Source organism: Oncorhynchus mykiss, chromosome 2 (genome assembly GCF_057628025.1).
Source record: "Oncorhynchus mykiss isolate SJ-2025 chromosome 2, ASM5762802v1, whole genome shotgun sequence".
NCBI classification, from domain to species: domain Eukaryota; kingdom Metazoa; phylum Chordata; class Actinopteri; order Salmoniformes; family Salmonidae; genus Oncorhynchus; species Oncorhynchus mykiss.
The window spans coordinates 77,121,304-77,142,596 of NC_143023.1; the positions used below are offsets into that span (position 1 = coordinate 77,121,304).

The window sequence follows — 21,293 nt, forward strand, 5'->3', positions numbered from 1 at the left end:
AGAGACACTTGAGCCCAGAGACGGAGCTCCGCGTTGGAGACCACATAGGGAAAACTCCTCCATCCTGGGACCTTCTCGAGGACTGACAGCGCTATCTATTATATTTGGAGAATGTTTAACCAACACTAGTGGCTTTTTTCATAATCAAAACATTTTGCTTTGGGTTTCCAAAGGGAATATTATAGATAAATATGATATAAATGTATTTAAATAGTTTTGAGGGGGGAAAAAACGACAGAATGTTAAAATGAAGATATGTAATAAACTAAAGAGCATCTGACTCCTACTTCTAGACAAAGGACAGAGAGAAAACTTTAACATTTATTGCACCAATAATTTACTTGTTTTTACCAATTATATAAATATATATATTTGAAAAAAAGTTAATAGATATATACAAATGACATTTTGTCATAAAATATACAACTTTAGTAAAACTATACATGGTATTCTATATACAACCCACTGTTGATGAACTGTCCTTACATGGTCACCCTTTCCTGAACAGAAGCATGAACAGTTGCATCACGTCTTGAAAAGAGGGTTGTGGTTTAATTTCTGTTTGTTTTCTTACGGTCTTCCGTCATACCGAAGGGCAGTGAGGGGTGTGACATCCCAGTTTAACCCCAGTGACCCTGTGACCTCAACACATACTCAGATATAGAGACATATATATACATATATATACATGAACAGTCACATAGTCAAACAAATAACACCCTTATATTCAGGCACCCAGACATACACAAACACACACACACCCAAACACACACCCAGACACACACACACACTCACAAACACACACAGTTCTCATCCAAACGAAGACCGGTAGCATCATTACATACATCTGAGACCATGGTTTGGGAGAACGGGATGTCTTAAGAAAGGTGTTTAAAAAAACAAAATCAACAATTGTAATGTGAGTTGCTTCTCTCAACAGTCAGAGACAGTGAGTGTCATTCACACAACAGCACAGCGTTAGATCCATACTCTCTGGGAGAACAACAATGGTGTGTTCAGGAGGAAGAAATGTTCTCAATACTGCAGATAGAACTGTCATGATAGAACTGTCAAGTTAGAACTTGCATGATAGAACTGACATACTAGAACTGTCATGATAGAACTGTCATGATAGAACTGTCAAGTTAGAACTTGCATGATAGAACTGACATACTAGAACTGTCATGATAGAACTGTCATGTTAGAACTGACATGATAGAACTGTCATGATATAACTGACATGATAGAACTGTCATGATAGAACTGACATGATAGAACTGTCATGATAGAACTGTCATGATAGAACTGTCATGTTAGAACTGACATGATAGAACTGTCATGATAGAACTGTCATGATAGAACTGACATGATAGAACTGTCATGATAGAACTGTCATGATAGAACTGTCATGATAGAACTGTCATGTTAGAACTGACATGATAGAACTGTCATGATAGAACTGTCATGATAGAACTGACATGATAGAACTGTCATGATAGAACTGTCATGATAGAACTGTCATGATAGAACTGACATGATAGAACTGTCTTGATAGAACTGTCATGATAGAACTGTCATGTTAGAACTGTCATGTTAGAACTGACATGATAGAACTGACATGATAGAACTGTCATGAGCGTCTTATAAAGAGTTGACATGATTTCCTATTATACAAGTTTATTATTGTTATTTGTAGGTACAAAATATGTAGTATATTGGAGTTTCACAACAGTGAAGCATGTCTGTTCTCTATAATACATTTATATCTACATTGTTGTATAACGGAGTCCCCTGAATGTGACCCAGGTGGACACTACAACCACTAAAACCTTTACTAGTCAACAGCAGCACTGAAACCTTTATGCTAAGTGAATATCCTTGTCACGGAGCCACACACCAGTCCAAACTATCTCTGTTAAACTTTATTTTGTCACCGTTTTGAGTAAGCGGATGTTAAATTCAATGTTGTGCAAACGTTGTAGGGATAACACTCACTGTCTCACATCGGACCTCACAGACAATCTCACTTATGACTCTGGTGACATAGGTGTTGTCCCAAATGACATCCTTATCCCTACCGTGCCCTTCTTTTGATCAGAGATTTACATTTTGGGGCACTATATAAGGAAAAGGATATAATTTGGGACACTACCATACCGTCTGACTCCTTGGCTTTTGTGTTGGGTTGATTGTTGGTTTGTGTTTCTATAATGGAGGTGGATTTTGTAGCTCTTGGATTATGATGTTTAGAAGATACATTTTTCTATTCACTCGCCTAACATGAATTTCAGAGTGAACATTAAGAAAAGGAGAAACAAAAAATAGTAGATCCTCTCAAAAGGACTTTCACACTGTAAATCTGAACAAAACACGAATATTTGCTTTTTTATATTAATCACAAGCAATGTATATATATGATAGTTTTCATATACATTTTTGAAAATCAAAAATTATATAGATCTATATATGAATGTTTGGCATATATGCATAGTTAACCACCTAGGAAAAAAGGTGTGATCTGATTTTTATTATTTTCTATGAACTAGGAGATTATTTGCACAAAACAAGGTGCTAGCATTACAGCCACCTATCATTACAGTGCATGTATGCTGTGAATGGAGGAACACCCTGACTCTCTGTACACAACCCCCTGTCTGCTGTGTGTGTGTGTGGTAGTGTGTGTTTGTATGTGTGGTGGGTGTGTATATGTGTGGTAGGTGTGCGTGTAAGTTGTTCAAACCCTCAAAGGTGGTCCACTGTAGCCTTAATTACATCAGAGATTCCTGGCAGTGGCTGTGTCACACACGTGGTGCACACACTGAAATCCAGATGTATAATCATTACAGGACCCTTTGACATCTATTAGAGAGAGAGAGAGAGAGGAGAGAGAAAGAGAGAGAGAGAGAGAGAGAATATACTGGGGAGAACTTCAATTTTTATTTATTACATTCTGTCTGTTCCTGTGTAGCCCTTGTCTGTGTGTGGGGGGCGGGGGGGGGGGGGGGGGGGGGGGCAGCGTTTGGGCTGTGGCTTTAATGGGAGACAGAGACACAGATAATTACAGTATTACCATCTGCTCTACAACACCTCTCTATGACTCTCTCCATGACCAGAAGCACTGGCCCTCTGCTCCCCGTTTCATCCAGTTATACACTGTCCTCTTTTCCCTTTTCAGACGTTCAGAGTTTTTAAGGGTATGCTATGATGAGATGATTTTGAAGAGGACTGACAAAAAAAAGAAAAAAAAGAAGGAAAAACGTGCCAAGAAATAAACTTTCAATGGTATATTTTTCTTCTTCCTTAGTACTACCTTAGTCTAGATGTTGTTGAGCTGTTACTCAGTAATATGGTGCCATCTCCTGGGAATCTTGAGAACTACAGACATTCATTTAGCTTCACTGTCTGGACACAACCTTTTTGAAGTGGAACTGCAGACGTTTTTATGTTTTGTAAAGGAATATATATATAACCTGAAAAATGGATTTTATGAGCTTTGCATTATTAACATTTATATTTATATTTTTGAGACAAGGTATCAAAGTATTGTTTGGTTTAACTGTGATGAGTTATACCGCATGTCTAACTGATGCTGAGAGATGCTGACATGGGTTTACACACAGCACATACATACACACATACTATACACACACGCAGGCATGCACGTGTGCTCATATACACAGTGCAGTTTGGACTCCAGTTGCTTTCCTTGTTAGGAAAGAACCTAGTGATGGAGAACCTAGTTGAACCCCTCAGTGGGTTTACCACAGGTAGCTTATACAGATGCAAACCCATGCTACAGGACACAGAGAGCTGAGGCAGACACATCATTCACACCAATGACTTTCTCTGTACGGTCGACTTCATCTTCTTTTCTAATCAACAAAGCACAATCTACATGGTGAGACGGAGTCGTGATTCCTTTTTTTTTTATCCAGGGGGATCTGGTAGACCCGCCATTGGATCAAATGATATTATCATCATTCAAAGGGGCTTTTCTTTCATTGTTGATTTTCTCCTTGTTTTCACTGTGAAGTTTAACAGGGTGGATCTATTACAGGCCATGTCTGGACCATGCCTGGCCCATCTAAACATCCCCTCCTCTTGATCCCCCAGGCATCCCAGCTCTATATCTTCTTCAAGGCACTGAACTCCACACAGAACTGTAGCCTGGGTTAAACTAATGATGAACACAATGTCAACCTCAGTAGATTCATGTTATTCAGTAGTTTAGCATTGCTGAATGAATCCTGACAGCATAGGAGGTGAAAATGTGGAAGGTCAGATCGCTAGCTAACTAGAATAATATAGTAGCGTTGACTTTGGTGCTATATATATGTACAGATTTTCGCTAGACAGTGTTACTGTGGCTATTTTAAGATACAGTTCTATGTAATCTCAGATACAGCAAGGGCATACTCAAGTGTCATTTTCCTGTTGAAATGAAAATGGTCTGTAGAGAGGGAGACACCTAGGTTACCTGCTTCTAACTAGCATCTGAGTGTCTACTCCCAAACACACCGTGCTGAAAGGGGTCGGGGGGGGGGGGGGGGGGGGGGGGGCAGAAGTGGGTATAGACTTGGAATAGAAGAGAGGACACACTGGCCATTGAGTAGATTTCTGGAAAAAGAACAACAATAAAAATAAACACGTTACGGTTAGTCGCACCATTGACAAGAACCCTTTTCACCCAGAGGCATGGTTCTCTTATCATCCATAAGGGAACATATAGAGAAGGGAGGCGGGGTAGTGAGGCTGAGGCAGGTCCAGAGACCTGAGTGCTGTGATGGCTCCACCACAGAGATCTATGTTTGTTATATTATGTAATACATTTATAATTAAAAACATGACTTCTGTGTGTCGGCTCCTCATTGGTCTTGCTACTGAGATCTACTTTGGCCAGAGTTTTAGCTGTGCCAACTGCCATATCAGTTTTGACCCTGGAAACTCAGAGGCCCTTTGCAGCCTTGTGGCTCTGCAGTTTCCCAGTAGTCATTACAGAATTCAAAAATGTATTCATCGTTAACATTTGAGCTGTGGTTATTTCTGAAGGTGGTTTAAATTACACTAACAACCTTGGCTAAAACCTTGAGAGTGAAGCACACGGGCAAGAGACAAGTTATCACAGTTCATAGGATACATGAGATATCATACAGACAAAGTTATTTTCCATACGCAACATTAAATATGCAGTCCGGGATCTTGAGAAATGACAAATCCGTAACATATTGTACAAATTGGATTTTGTAACATTTTTTATTACAGGACATAATATATCATACAAAATGGATGTCGTAGTACACAATTGTGCAACATTTTTGGGGACCCATTTGCCTTGTGATCACTACTTTCAAAACAAATGAATTATGCAAAACCTCTGGAGCATCATTTTAAGAGCTCAATTAAATCTGTATCTGCATTCATTATAGCTCAATTTAAAGGCAATATTCCTGCATTCCCGGAGACTGCCTTCATTGTAAACGCTGCAAAATGTCAGCTCATTCGGGAATAACCTTTACATTTCAGCTCGGGATACATCAGGGATAAGGATTGAATCCAGCCCAAAGAGGTCTAATAAACTTAGATCGAGAACCTCTGAAGTGGTCATTCGTTGTAGTTCTGAGGTATCTTCAGTACTTCTGCAACACTTCCAGTTGACTAAAATGTACACTGAGTATACAAAACATTAAGAACACCTGTTCTTTCTATGACAGACTGACCAGGTGAAAGCTACTGTATGATCCCTTATTGATGTCACTTGCTAAATCCACTTCAATCAGTGTAGATGAAGGGAAGGAGACAGGTTAAAGGATTTTTAAGCCTTGAGACATGGATTGTGTATGTGCGCCATTCACAGGGTGAATGGGCAAGACAAAATATTTAAGTGCCTTTGAACGGGGTATGGTAGTAGGTCCCAGGCACACTGGTTTGTGTCAAGAACTGCAACGCTGCTGTTTTTTTCACACTCAACAGTTTCCCGTGTGAATCAATGGTCCACCACCCAACTTGACACAACTGTGGGAAGCATTGGAGTCAACATGGGCCAGCATCTCTGTGTAATGCTTTCGACACTTTGTACTGTCCATGTCCCGATGATTTGAGGCTGATCTGAGAGCAAAAGGGGTGAGAGGTGAGATATACACTCAGTGTATATCTAACCTGTACATTGATAACTATATCAGTAACTGCACTGGAATGAATTATTGGTGACATTGATGCAGTCTTTTTACTGATGCAGCCAGGTCACAAGTGTTGAGTAAAACCACAGTCGCTAATGCCATCACATGGTTACAAGGTACATTCATTGTTTAAGATACATTAAAGGCATGACCTACAGTGCCTTGCGAAAGTATTCGGCCCCCTTGAACTTTGCGACCTTTTGCCACATTTCAGGCTTCAAACATAAAGATATAAAACTGTATTTTTTTGTGAAGAATCAACAACAAGTGGAACACAATCATGAAGTGGAACGACATTTATTGGATATTTCAAACTGTTTTAACAAATCAAAAACTGAAAAATTGGGCGTGCAAAATTATTCAGCCCCCTTAAGTTAATACTTTGTAGCGCCACCATTTGCTGCGATTACAGCTGTAAGTCGCTTGGGGTATGTCTCTATCAGTTTTGCACATCGAGAGACTGAAATGTTTTCCCATTCCTCCTTGCAAAACAGCTCGAGCTCAGTGAGGTTGGATGGAGAGCATTTGTGAACAGCAGTTTTCAGTTCTTCCTACAGATTCTCGATTGAATTCAGGTCTGGACTTTGACTTGGCCATTCTAACACCTGGATATGTTTATTTTTGAACCATTCCATTGTAGATTTTGCTTTATGTTTTGGATCATTGTCTTGTTGGAAGACAAATCTCCGTCCCAGTCTCAGGTCTTTTGCAGACTCCATCATGTTTTCTTCCAGAATGGTCCTGTATTTGGCTCCATCCATCTTCCCATCAATTTTAACCATCTTCCCTGTCCCTGCTGAAGAAAAGCAGGCCCAAACCATGATGCTGCCACCACCATGTTTGACAGTGGGGATGGTGTGTTCAGCTGTGTTGCTTTAACGCCAAACATAACGTTTTGCATTGTTGCCAAAAAGTTCAATTTTGGTTTCATCTGACCAGAGCACCTTCTTCCACGTTTGGTGTGTCTCCCAGGTGGCTTGTGGCAAACTTTAAACAACACTTTTTATGGATATCTTTAAGAAATGGCTTTCTTCTTGCCACTCTTCCATAAAGGCCAGATTTGTGCAATATACGACTGATTGTTGTTCTATGGACAGAGTCTCCCACTTCAGCTGTAGATCTCTGCAGTTCATCTAGAGTGATCATGGGCCTCTTGGCTGCATCTCTGATCAGTCTTCTCCTTGTAGACTCAGCGATATGACGTAGATACAGAAAGTAAACAGCATAGTAAGTCAATTTCCCCAACAACTAACAGCGTTGAAGCGCGAGGCTCAACTTCTCTGCTGTTTTGGTCCCGTGGCTACCACGTTGCAAAAGTTTGAAGTAAACCCGTGCGCATGCGCAGATACTGTGTGTGACTGAAAATAAGTCATGTATCTTGCTCATCGCAATATCTGCAGTGCTGCTTGTGGCAAAGTCATTTAGCTGAGTCAGCCTGCTAAATGACCTAAAGGTCATCTTATCCAGAGCAACTATCAGTCAAATAGATCAAGCGAAGCTGGTTCTGGCACGAATCCAAGTCAGTCACATGATTAGTAAGCTGACAGTATCAGCTGAGTTTCTGATCAATCAGACATTGAACACACAGCATGATGGCACTTCTTTCAAATAGACTTCAGCAAACTGCTGCCTTTTGGTTCTGCTCTTCTGTTTATCAAGGGCATGGCAGATACTCTGCTCCCTTACCCCTAGCTTTGTTAGGTTCATTACCTGAGCATTTCCTTGGGTGGGGAGCAACCTTGAAGAGCAGAGCCTAAACGCCACACCAAATGTGTTACCATTCACATTTTCTGTTCAATTAAATGTGAACTCAACCAAATACATTCATTCTAATGACATAACCAGAACAACTGTCAGTGAAATAGCTGCAGTAAATTAAGGAGATGGAAACAGCAAAATATATGAGTGTATAAGATCAGTGAGCGAATATCCAGAGAGGGAAATATGTACTGTACCTCCAGCTCCTGCATTACTTCATCCATGAAGTCACTAGAGTTCTGCTTGTAAGACATTGCCATTTTGATTGATTCTTTGAACATCTGGGACACATTTCGAAAGACAGTAAAAGTAAAACTTGGAAAAACCTTTTCTAAGCAAAGGAATACAGTATTCAGAGTACTGTGTGTCTCTTAAGGACAATGTTGTCCATCCTCACCTTGACTACATTGGTCCCATCAGCAGCAGATACAAAGTACAAAGGAAGTCCCTGCTTCTTGGCAAAGTTAAAGTTCCTCTGGGTCACCTTCATATCAGCTGCAAACAACGGAGTAAAAATACAAAAAGTAAAAAATAAAATATTATTAGAATTAGCCTGTGTGGCTGACTCACCATCGATCTTATTAGCCACCACCACACAGGGTATCTCAGGCCTGTACTCTCTCAGCCCTGTATACCAGCTGGTCAGGTTCTTATAAGTGATCTTCCTCTGCACATCAAACACCTGACAAAGACAAGTACAGTTAATGATACAAGCTATGACATAAGTATGAGCCTTGAAGTAATGTTGTCGTCTTAGGAGCTAGTGTGAAGTCTTACCATGATACAGGCGTGAGCCTTATGGTAGTACGAGGGATGCATGCTCTGGAACCTCTCCTGTCCGGCCGTATCCCAGAAGTCTTTGGGGCAGACATAAGCACAAACACAGCTGAAGGTAACCAAACAGATAGCAAGTCAACCAGAAAACATAATGTCAAGATTATGGTTCACAGCAATAACAAATCAGTTCACTATAGCCTTAACAACTCTTCAGTCGAAACCAGACATTTTGATAAGAAAACAATTGATAAACATACCTACTAATACAGCCTTGCTGTCGATGGTGGTAGTGTATTTGTAGAGCGTCAGGGCATAGGTTGACAGCTGCTGGGGATGACTGGAGAACAAGTTAAGGAATAGAATAAACAACTTTGTCAAGCCTCTATACTGTAGCTACACATTGCTGGTCAAAAGGCCTGTCGGCACACTGGATGATTAACCTGCTACAAGCCAAATCAGTTACTGCATGAACTATTGAGAAGGCATTTGGTTTCTTTCAGTTTAATACTATCAATTTTAGGCAACACCTAACATTACTTAGTTAGCTACATCAAGCTAAAAGACTGATGAATTTCTTCTGCGATCATGCAACACTCAAAACCCAATTGCACAAATTATAGATGAGAGCGCCAGTGTGAGAAAGGATACTATCCGTCTATCAGAAACCTCTCCATCAACCTGTAAAACAAAGAGGCAGTTGTTAACATCTTCTCCTGGATCACAAACAGTAAGCACTACTGCTGATATAAAATGTAGTTACCTTTACTGAGAACGTTCAGCATCTTTGAGATGTATTTGCAGTGACAAAATGACAAGAAAAAGATGGCATGCTCCCTATCTAACTTACTTGGATTTTCCCACTGCACTGTCGCCAAGGCAGATTATCTTGACTTCTTCATCGGCATCATATTTATCTTGGTCCAGTTCAGGAATGCCACTGGCGTCGCCTGCCATTCTACCTTTAGAAAGGGGAAATGAGCTGCGTCTCACAGCAGCTTAGCTAGTTAGAGAACGTAAACAAACGTTAGCTAGCTACAGTAAAGTACGTGGCTAGAAGTTAACTGGCAAAAGGAATGCACTTAGTCTGTGATTAACAGCAAGTAACCGCTTAACGTTAGCTAACTAACTAGATATAGCTACACATATTTGCATGCATTCACTTAAAATATGATCCAAACCCATTCGAAGTCATGTCTAAGTTAACTTATTAGCTAGCTGTCGAAACGGGCATGTTTTCAACCCGACGTTGTTTAGCTATCTAGAGTAACGTTAGCCTAGCCAGTGCACAGGCTACTTGTTAGGGTAGCTAACATAACACAGTCAGGGATATTGCTATGTCCCTGATATAACGCTATATCTAGCAACCTGCTTTAGCGGTCAGTAGTCTAAGTAGAAACACGTTATCGTTGGCAAAACGCTAGTTTTCAAAACGATGTAGTTAGCATCTTCATGTTTTTGTAGCAACAGCTTCCTCCGGAGAACTTCTGTTTCTATGCAACGCAGACGCTTAAAAGCCCCCTTTTTTGTACGAGGCTGTTCCTATTATTGCCTGAAAATGGTTATATTGGTCTATTTCCAAAGATTGTCCAAAGGTTTATTTTTCCGTGACAGAAAAAAGTATATTCGTTGAAAATGTATTTATTTCAAACTAGCGTTATTTATCACCACAATTGTACACGTTTGACATGTTATAACATCAAAGTGAGTGAACATAGCCAAGTCATTATGGTTTGAGAAGAATCATGTCAGATCAATGTTATATCAAACCACATCTTTGGTATTGGAACAATAAAATATAATACTAGGTATTTCAGAATAATTTTAATACTGAAAGTGGTCAAATTAAAACAGTATTGGGCCAAAGAAAAGTGTTCCCCAAATCATAGCATTCATGCAGCATACAAGTAACACAAAATATGAAGGGAGGCCACAGGTGAAGTAGTGTTTGTGTAGTACAAGCCTAATCCTTTCCCCCCCACATAAGTATTCATAACGTTCAAGCGTGCGTGATAGCCAATGTGTTTTTCTCAGTTATTCAAATCAAATTGATGTGATAAAACATAGCCTTCATATAAAAAATATACTTTTGTTTTTAATCATCAACAAGGATTAGCTTGGTTAGCAGGTTAGCCTGTCTTCCAGCATCATTGTACTCCATGCAGGATAGGCAATACATAAGAACAATAAGGCACAATTAACTACTTTCTTCACTGCAGAGCATTTTGATACTGCTGAATTTATTGCTGAGATAAGGGGGTATGGATGAGGAAAAGGGATGTTGGGAAGGAATGAGGTAAATGGAGGAATGGGAAGGGTTCCTATTCCGCCAAGTCCACTATAAGCGGAGCGATGAACTCAGAATGACGAATTCCGAAAGAGAAGCTTGGAGGTTTGATCCTGGTGAAGGTCACCTAGGAACGGAAGACGGGCAGTTAGTGCATTACCCATGCAACAGAGGGTAGAAACAAACTTTATATAAGATATTTGACTATTTTAATTATTGTATAAGTACACAGTTATAGAAGTGTGATATGGTTATGATGAGGTGGCTTGCCTGTTCAGGGTGGTGAGCTCCAGGGCCTGGTTTCCTGGTGGTGTCTCCAGGCATGCTGTTGCGTCCTGTCATGCTGTAGTGGGGGGGTTTGTGTTTGTAGGTGCAGGGGTCCACCACTCTGTATGTCCCTGGGCCAGGAGTCTGACGTACAGACGGAAACACACAGGGAAGAAGTGTGAGGGAAGAAAACAATGAACGACAGGCCTACCTAACTCAATCTGTCCATCATCGATAAAGTGGGAAGACAGATGAGATGTCAATTTTGAAGAGTCTGTGTTTGACAAGGCAGATCTACCTTCTGCAGGTCCTCGTGGAAGCTGCCGATCTTGCTGCGTCCTCGAAGGGAGAAGTTAGGGGCGGAGGTTTTGTTGACGGTAGCAGGCCCCAACACAGAGGGCAGCATGTAAGCAGCAGGGCCTGAGAGAGAGGACACAAACAATCACATTTCGTAAATACACCAACATTCTATTCCACAATCCTATCATATTTTTAGTGTGCATCGAACATGCTCACTGAATATTTGATCGATCACATTTTAAAATTCTACAGCCAACATTCTATTCCATGTCTCTTAAAGCCACAGTGTTGGATTTATTGAAGAGGATGGTACCTGGGGTCTGGTCGTTGCGGAAGCCTTTGCTCCTGGCAGACAGCGAATAGGCAGGGGCAGAGTAATATGCAGACTTCCCTGACCTCTCAGGGGAGTAGCGTCCTGAAACACCAAACAGAAAGTTAGAATTAAGTTTGAGTCTGTATGTGTGTATGTAGTTTCTGAGAGACGGTGTGAGTTTTGAGCATGCTTGTGTGTGAGTGTGTGTGTGTGTGTGTTTATCCAAAGTGACTTAACCATGCGTGCATACATTTTACATACAGGTGGACCTGAGCTAGAGGCTCATGCGTGCATACATTTTACATACAGGTGGACCTGAGCTAGAGGCTGCCATTTGAGCCAATGTCTAGCTTTGTTTATCTTCACGCTACATTCCTCTATGTAGGTGGTCTGTCCTGATAATGGATATGTTGTTGTCCTTCTGATGTAATAGACTCCAAAGGTGATCGTTGTTTAATGATGAAGAAATATAAGGCTTCGGCCTTGGTGGCCCTCAGGGTTGATAAGACATCACACCTTAGTTAAGATAGGATTTTACGTTTGTGGGTTTGGAAATATCTTAAAATAGTTGTGTCTTACATTAGCCCATGGCCTTCTCTGTCTAAACAAACTGGTAGTTCACTTTTCTTTTAAAGGCTTTAGAACTTGACAGATGTGTCATTTGAAATATCGAGGGTTCCCACTTCTTGAAAAGAAAAGTTGACATTCTATTAAGTTGGATGTAGAAATTATAGAAATGTTGTTATCTGTAAAAGAAACATGTAAATGTACCAGAAAATGTGAAATGACACTGATGTCTGAGGACCAGTTTGTTTTTTGTTACTGAAACATCAATCAATCAAATGTATTTATAAAGCCCTTCTTACATCAGCTGATGTCACGAAGTGCTGTACAGAAACCCAGCCTAAAACCCCAAACAGTAAGCAATGCATGATGATCTTCCAGATGTTAAGGAGGTTTTCGTCATACTTTAGATCCACTGTTAGAGTACCACCACATTCTGTCTGACTGGTATCATTAAGGCACCACTGTGCATCCTGACCTAAAACACATGCAGATGGAGCAAAAAAGAAAGGGTGTGTGTTACTGACCAGGTCCGGGGGTTTGGAACAGCTGGGGGTCATTGGGGCGGCTGTAGAGGGAGTATGCAGGGGTCCCGTCACGCCCAATCCTGGTGATGTTGGAGGGAACCAAGTACCCTGGCCCGGGGGAGCAGTCTGAGCTGAATTGGCGATGGCGTGTCCCAAAACTGAACGCCGGTGCTTTCAGCTTCCTGGGGTCATGGTAGTTCAGACCTGAAGAAGAAGAGGCAAAGATGATTGCCCATGTGTCTTTTTATACCCCAAAATAAAAAACAATCAACCAACTAAACAAAAGGTTGATAACAAGTCAACCAATAAATCAATCAGTCAGTCAATCAATCACTAAGTTAGTTGTACCTGTCGCTCCAGGCAGGGCATACTTGGGTCCAGGGCTGCTGTAGAGTGCAGCAATGGGGCCTCTGGGCTTGTGGGGCCTCCAGGAGCCAACCCAAACATCAGTGCCTGACATGATTAGTCTGTGGACAAGGACAGATGGAATTAGAGTCAATTTAAACTTGCTGGATGCTCATACCAATAGTGTTTTCATTAAAAAAAACTGCCCTTTTAGGATAGTGGAAAGCAGATTGCCTTCATTTGGTTAATTGCCTAACTTTTTAGAGCTGGTGAGTTAGTGCTGGTGTCTGGAGATCGTTTGTCTGTTTGGTTGGTGTTCCAGACTAACTGTGGTGCAATAGTGATGTGCACATCATTTATGTCATAATGGGATATGCTCAGCTGCGCGTTAAAATTTCTTACATTTTTGAGCAAAATCAGTGTGACGACTGTTTAGTTGCTTTACTCAATAAAATAGCCCAGTTTTATCTGTTATATGTTATTTATATTAATAAATAAATTATACTATTTATGGGTCTCCGCTGCCTCGACGTTAATTTATAGACATAACGATTTCCCCATAATTGAGACCCCTCTCTGAAATAAAAGTTGATAACAGCATACTAGTGCTGAAACTATGAACAGATATGAATTCATCATAACGATATAGACCAACCACCATACTGTTGTTAATATAGGACAAGGGCGATAAAACAAAATATCTTCCACACCTTGACCGTGTGACTGCGCGTCTGGCTGTATTCAAATTGCCCGCTTATGCAAATAGCCAGCTGCAAGATAAATATTGATATGAAAAAAAATCCCCCTGATCTAAATGGCCAACCTGTATTGTAGTTCGTTGTCTTCTCGGCACTGGTCTTCTCCGCACTGGGTGCTCCCTAGGACGAAACACTTGGGAGCTCTGATTGTTTGACTTTGGTTGTCCTCGTGCTCACTATGACTACGTTACCATGGATACGCTATTTTGACAGGCAGGTTGGCTTTAAATTCACAATGTGGCAGAAAATAAACCTGTTTACGATTACCAAAATTGAAGGACAACATTTTTTTTTTCTGTAATGCAATGCAGTCAGAACTTGTTCAAAGAGATAATTTCGTTTCTTGGTGTGTCTGTGGGGGCGGGGGGTAGATACTCCTCGAAGAAAAATTTTTTTTTATTTTTTATTTAACCTTTATTTAACTAGGCAAGTCCGTTAAGAACAGCATCGTATGTACAATCACGGCCAAACCCGGACGACGCTGGACCAATTGTGCGTTGTTTTATGGGACTCCCAATCACAACAGGTGCCTGAATTCTCCCCTCCTTCGCGTTGTTCATTGCTGCGACTTGCTTGCCAGTTGAGATTTCTGCCCTTCACTCCGTTGTCAGTTTAGCCTACATTTCACTAATCTTAGTAGCAGAAAGCATTTTTGTCTGCAGTTTTCGGTGTGAATATAAACCAATATGCAGAAACAGTTTGTGATATATTGAAAACCTAAACATAAAATGTGCTAAATACACACATACATCTGCCACAATAATCATATTACTTGTATTTTTTTAAACAAAGTGAATGTGGCGGTTCTAGCTTGTATGGCACCCTGGGCGAACCTCCCCTTCAGCCCCCGCCCCGGCAAAAAACGCACTGGGCGGCTGCCCATGTCGCCCTTACCTTTATGTTTAATATAACACACATTTATTAAATTCGGTTGCCTATCCTGACGTGAAGTTTGTTCTATAGAAAGTATTTGACTCTGATGTGTGCCACAGAAAGCATTTGACTAGCCACAAAATTAAGGAAATTAAAAGGGGGTTCTGGCACAACACCTGATTTGATTCAGCCTGGATGGCCCAAATTCCATGTCTCGATCATATTCCGTACAAAAATGATTGGAGTTCTCACCATTGTGCAGGATGGACAGAATTATGGTTACTAAATCAATAGAAGACAGAGAAAAAAAAGTGTTAAATCTGGAAAAACGCATCTCATCAACTAGGCTGGATTCTGTGCAATAATTAAGGCTGCTGTCTATCTGACGGGGTCACTTTCCCGTCGAACATGTCATCTTTCTGCATAGAGGTAAAATGGATATCGATTTTGAGACATAACATGTTATATTTTTATATTTCAGCATATGCTTTTCATATTTATTCAACATTACTGTGCTTTTTTGAAGATTTCTCACAAAAACAAGCTCATCTCTGAAATGTCAACGGAGCAGTGAGCATATACTAAGCGTTTTATTTTCAAAGCCTTAAATTGTAAAATTACATTTAATTCAGCCAGTGGCGACCAGTCATTTTGAGCCCCACAGTTTGCAAACAATGTAAAAAAATATATATACACTACCTATCGAAATTTTGGGGTCCCTTAGAAATGTCCTTGTTTTTGAAAGAAAATCACATATTTTCTTGTGCATTTGAAATAACATAAAATTGATCAGAAATAGAGTGTAGACATTGTTAATGTTTTAAATGACTATTGTAGCTGGAAGCATCTGATTTTTAATGGTATATCTACATAGGCGTACAGAGGCCCATTATAAGAAACCATCACTCCTGTCCATCACTCCTTCCAATGTCACATTGTTAACTAATCCAAGTTTATCATTTTAAAAGGTTAATTGATCATTAGAAAAGCCTTTTGCAATTATGTTAGCACAGCTGAAAACTGTTGTTCCGATTTAAAGAAGCAATACAACTGGGCTTCTTTAGACTAGTTGTTTATCTGGAGCATCAGCATTTGTGGGTTTAATTACAGGCTCAAAACAAAGCACTTTCTTCTGAAACTTGTCAGTCTATTCTTGTTCTGAGAAATGAAGGCTATTCCACGCGAGAAATTGCCAAGAAATTGAAGATCTCGTACAACGCTGTGTACCCTTCACATAACAGCACAAACTGTCTCTAACCAGAATAGATAGAGTGGGAGGCCCCGGTGCACAACTGAGCAAGAGGACAAGTACTTTAGTGTCTAGTTTGAGAAAAGGATGCCTGACAAGTCCTCAACTGGCAGCTACAAACTGAAAATGGCATTTCACCAAACTGGAAGTCTTCCAACTAGCTTGGAAAGATAGTACCGTGCAGTTTCAAAGAGCCCTCACTGCTGCTCGATCATCCTATTTTTCCAACTTAATTGAGGAGAATAAGAACGATCCAACATGTATTTTTGATACTGTCGCAAAGCTAACTAAAAAGCAGCATTCCACAAGAGAGGATGTCTTTCACTTCAGCAGTGATAAATTCATGAACTTCTTTGACGAAAAGATCATGATCATAAGAAAGCAAATTATGGTTTCCTCTTTAAATCTGCGTATTTCTCCAAAGCTAAGTTGTCCTGAGTGCCAGGACCTAGGATCTAGGGAGACACTCAAGTTTGACACATTGATGAAAATAGTCTTGACCTCTAAACCTTCAAGCTGCATACTGGACCCTGTTCCAACTAAACTACTGAAAGAGCTGCTTCCTGTGCTTGGCCCTCCTATGTTGAACATAATAAACGTCTCTCTATCCACTGGATGTGTACCAAACTCACTAAAAGTCTGCCTTCCTGAAGAAAAACAACGTATACGAAACGCTTTAGTCTAGTTTTAGACCCCATCATAGCACTGAGACTGCACTTGTGAAGGTGGTAAATTACCTTTTAATGGTGTCAGAACGAGGCTCTGCATATGTCCTCGTGCTCCTAGACCTTAGTGCTGCTTTTGATACCATCAATTGCCACATTCTTTTGGAGAGATTGGAAACCCAAATTGGACTACATGGATAAGTTCTGGCCTGGTTTAGATCTTATCTGTCGGAAAGATGTAATTTTGTCTCTGTGGATGATTTGTCTTCTGACATTTCGGTGTTCCTCAAGGTTCCGTTTTAGGACCACTATTGTTTTCACTACATATTATACCTCTTGGTGATTTCATTCGGAAACATAATGTTAACTTTCACTGCTATGCAGATGACACACAGCTGTACATTTTGATAAAACATGGTGAAGCACCAAAATTGCCCTCCCTGGAAGTCTGTATTTCAGACATAAGGAAGTGGATGGCAGCACATGTTTTACTTTTAAACTCGGACAAAACAGAGATGCTAGTTCTAGGTCCCAAGAAACAATGAGTTCTTCTGTTGGGATCTAATAATTAATCTTGATGGTTGTACGGTCATCTCAAATAAAACTATGAAGGACTTCGGCGTTACTCTGGACCCTGATCTCTCTTTTGATGAACATATCAAGAATATTTCAAGGACATTTTTTTTTCATCTTCGTAAAATAACAGATATATAAATAAAAAAACATTGCAAAAATCTGAAACTTTGTCAAAAAATTATGCAGAAAAATGTATCGATGCTTTTGTCACTTCTAGATTAGACTACCGCAATGCTCTACTTTCCGGCAACCCAGATAAGCACAAAATAAACTTCAGTTAGTGCTAAACACAGCTGCAAGAATCTTGACTAGAACCAAAAAATGTTATCATATTACTCCAGTGCTAGACTCTCTACACTGGCTTCCTTGTTAAGGCTAGGGCTGATTTCAAGGTTTTACTGCTAACCTACAAAGCATTACATGGGCTTTCTCCTACTTATCTTTCCGATTTGGTCCTGCCGTACATACCTACACGTACGCTACGGTCACAAGACGCAGGCCTCCTTACTGTCCCTAGAATTTCTAAGCAAACAGCTGGATGCAGGGCTTTCTCCTATAGAGCTATATTTTTATGGAATGGTCTGCCTACCTATGTGAGAGACGCAGACTCGGTCTCAACCTTTAAGTCTTTATTGAAGACTCGTCTCTTCAGTAGGTTCTGTGATTGAGTCTAGTCTGGCCCAGGGGTATGAAGGTGAAAGGAAATGCACTGGAGGGATGAACCACCCTTGCTGTCTCTGCCTGGTCGGTTCTCCTCTCTCCACTGGGATTCTCTGCCTGTAACCCTATTACGGGGGCTGGGTCATTGGCTTACTGGTGCTCTTCTATGCCATCCCTAGGAGGGGTGCGTCAGTTGAGTGGGTTGAGACACTGACGCAATCTTCCTATCCGGGTTGGTGTCGTGGGGGAGGTCTTTGTGGGCTATACTTGGCCTTGTTTCAGGGTAGTAGCTTGGTGGTTGAAGATATCCCTCTAGGGATGTGGTGGCTGTGCCTGGGCGGGGTTATATCCTGCCTGTTTGGCCCTGTCTGGGGGTATCGTTGGACATGGCCACAGTGTCTCCCGACCCCTGCTGTCTAAGCCTCCAGTATTTATGCTGCAATAGTTTGTGTCGGGGGGCTAGGTTCAGTCTGTTATATCTGGAGTATTTCTCATTCCTTATCCGGTGTCCTGTCTGAATTTAAGTATGCTCCCTCTAATTCTCTCTCTTTTTTTCTCTCTTCTCTCGGAGGACCTGATCCATAGGACCATGCCTCAGGACTACCTGGCCTGATGACTCCTTGCTGTCCCCAGTCCACCTGGTCATGCTGCTGCTCCAGTTTCAACTGTTCTGCCTGTGATTATTATTATTTGCTGGTCATTTATGAACATTTGAACATCTTGGCCATGTTCTGTTATAATCTCCACCCGGCACAGCCAGAAGAGGACTGGCCACCCCTCATAGCCTGGTTCCTCTCTAGGTTTCTTCCTAGGTTTTGGCCTTTCTAGGGAGTTTTTCCTAGCCACCGTGCTTCTACATCTGCATTGTTTGGGGTTTTAGGCTGGGTTACTGTACAGCGCTTTGTTACTTCGGCTGATGTAAAAAGGGCTTTATAAATACATTTGATTGATTGATTGCAGGGTGTGTTAGTTTTAACATCTCATATTGACTGAAAATGTGCCTGTGCTTTTAATGTGCAGAACACATAAAAGTAAACTCTCATCTAACAGTGGCTTTGGCATTAGTGAAACATTTGGCATCCAGACCTCTATAGTGTCACATGTAGGCCTACATGATTATGCCCAGGCCCGATTGAGACCATAACAAACCTGTTTATTGTCATCTCTCTATCAAACTCACTTTAATGCTTTATATTTTTATATGGGGTTTGAGATCTGAGTAGCAGGCTGCCGACTGTTAAACGATGATTAATGAAAAACTGAAACAAAACCTTTTTGGAAAATTAAGGATCAGCAGGTTAAATATAATCAAATAAATGTATCCTCATACAGTTTATTGGCTATGGTCAAAACACAGTTATGGCCTTTGGAAATGTTCTCCCCAGCCACTCACTTCTGAGTGATTTTTTTTGCCTTATTTTCCTTGCATGGTTATATATATTTATATTTCTTGGATAAAGGTATCAGCATCACCAGTGCTTGACTTGGGTAGGAGCTCACTGGAGCAGAGTGCCGGCATCTCACATTTTTTACTGCTTGAGCTCCTGTTTATCTTATGAAATATGAACTCAAAGGATTATGGAGCTCCTGCACCTAAATATAAGCAGTACCGGCACCCAATATGAGTACTAGCACCTATTTCATTACAAGTCAAGCACTGTGATTCACTCTGGAGAGCACTAAAGAAAAGTAGGAAAGAGAGGGAGGGGGAGATATTGTATATAGTGAAATAGACAGATATGTAAAAAGAGAGGGAGAGATTTAGATTAAACAACTCAAAGTGCCCCCCAATTGGCAGCTCTTCCATAGTGGTGCATTAAATAATTGAACCCCCTAGTGGTGAAATATGATTGGCTAGCAGCAGACACTGGCTCCAGAGCCCTTCATGTCATGAAAATCTACATCACTTATGGTTTGGTGCTCATCTCTCTGTACTGCTCATCTCTGGTCCCTGTATAGATTTGGGTTATAGATGCTTGAGTCTGATGCTAAACCGTGATAAGCTGTGAGACATGGTCAATAAAGGTTAGATGCTGTGACCGTGTGTTTCTATTAAACAGCCTTCCATGCCAACGTGTCCAACCTCCAGCTCTAAAGACATCAGAGTCTCTGTCTGAATCCCATTACTCTGTCTAATTAAAAACTTTGCCTCGTAGCGCTGCCCTCCAGGGCCAATAGTTCCAGGACCTCTGAACTGGCCCCTGCCGGAGCAGGCTGCTTTCATTAGATTAAACACAATAATGAGAAAATCTTTTGTCTTTGCATATAATTAAGGCTCAGATGAAGGACATGTTGATCGATGGCGGGGAGCGACAGGTTCGTAAATAAGTTAGAGCTGCCAATGAGGTCCTGCCAGGGATCAATGAGGAAATGTCCAGCTCAGATTGGAGAGCGGGGATAGGCTGTCGTCACAGCAACGGGATGTTGTCAATACTAACAACTAGTTACAGATCTGCTGTCTTAATTTGATCACTCTGTTTTCATAAACAAATGCAGCAGGACATGCAAATTGTAGCTTATTCAAGGTTTAAAAAGGCTTTTAAAGTTTGTAATACATGCAAACAGATAAACAATACCACACAAAGACATGGGGGAAACAGAGGTTAAATACATAACACATAATGAGGGAAATGAAAACCAGGTGTGTGGGAAAACGAGACAAAACAAATGAAAAATGGATCGGCGATGGCTAGAAGACCGGCGACGTCGACCGCCGAACAAGGAGAGGCATCGACTTCGGCAGAAGTCGTGACATTCAGTAAGGCTTTGGGTGCAGACATGTAGATTGTGGATTGGAATCATTCGCATACTTAGTCAATCTAGCTTTGTATAAGACCAGTGGAAAATTATTTGTAAAAATAGAGAAAAGTAACACAGACGGGACACAAACTGTACATATCTGATGTTAGAGAAGCTTCCATAGAAGAACACTCTCTGGGTTCTATTGAATAAATAACTATCCAACCATGTGATGGCATGTAAAGCCATAGCAAGTGAGTTTCTTCAATAACAATTTATGATCAATAACGTCAAAGGTTGCACTGAAATGTAACAATACAGCTTCAACTATCATCTTATTATACATTTATTTTAACCAATCATCTGTCACCTGAGTGCAGTACAAATTGAGTGCCCTTCTCTATATGCATGCTCAAAGTCAGTAGTTAACTTGTTCTCTGAAAAACAGCATTGTATTTGGTC

General features: G+C 40.8%; 2 protein-coding genes across 5 annotated transcripts; both read right to left on the reverse strand.

The window, feature by feature from the left end:
* Nucleotides 1-5,234: 5,234 nt before the first annotated feature.
* On the reverse strand, nt 5,235-10,230 carry LOC110496628 (rab-like protein 2A). 3 transcript variants are annotated; one of them, XM_021572647.3, is made up of 7 exons: nt 9,559-10,230; nt 9,360-9,389; nt 8,969-9,048; nt 8,712-8,791; nt 8,505-8,616; nt 8,332-8,429; nt 5,235-8,215 (listed from the first exon to the last, which is right to left on the reverse strand). In XM_021572647.3, exons 1-7 carry the CDS (start codon nt 9,663-9,665, stop codon nt 8,030-8,032), a joined length of 693 nt encoding a protein of 230 aa, XP_021428322.3. In that variant the 5' UTR covers nt 9,666-10,230; the 3' UTR covers nt 5,235-8,029. The 3 variants fall into 3 exon arrangements, with proteins under 3 accessions (XP_021428322.3, XP_021428311.3, XP_090064632.1); XM_090208506.1 differs by having other exon boundaries at nt 7,709-7,929; nt 8,132-8,215; nt 8,332-8,616; nt 9,559-10,220; XM_021572636.3 differs by having other exon boundaries at nt 7,360-8,215; nt 8,332-8,616; nt 9,559-10,220.
* A 683-nt stretch (nt 10,231-10,913) lies between these two features.
* cimap1b (ciliary microtubule associated protein 1B) lies at nt 10,914-14,845 on the reverse strand. 2 transcript variants are annotated; one of them, NM_001124506.1, is given in 8 exon segments: nt 10,919-11,086; nt 11,089-11,122; nt 11,266-11,406; nt 11,561-11,682; nt 11,876-11,977; nt 12,967-13,170; nt 13,315-13,433; nt 14,135-14,269. In NM_001124506.1, coding segments are annotated over 7 exon segments (735 nt in total). In that variant the 5' UTR covers nt 13,427-13,433; nt 14,135-14,269; the 3' UTR covers nt 10,919-11,066.
* Between the last annotated feature and the right edge of the window lie 6,448 nt (nt 14,846-21,293).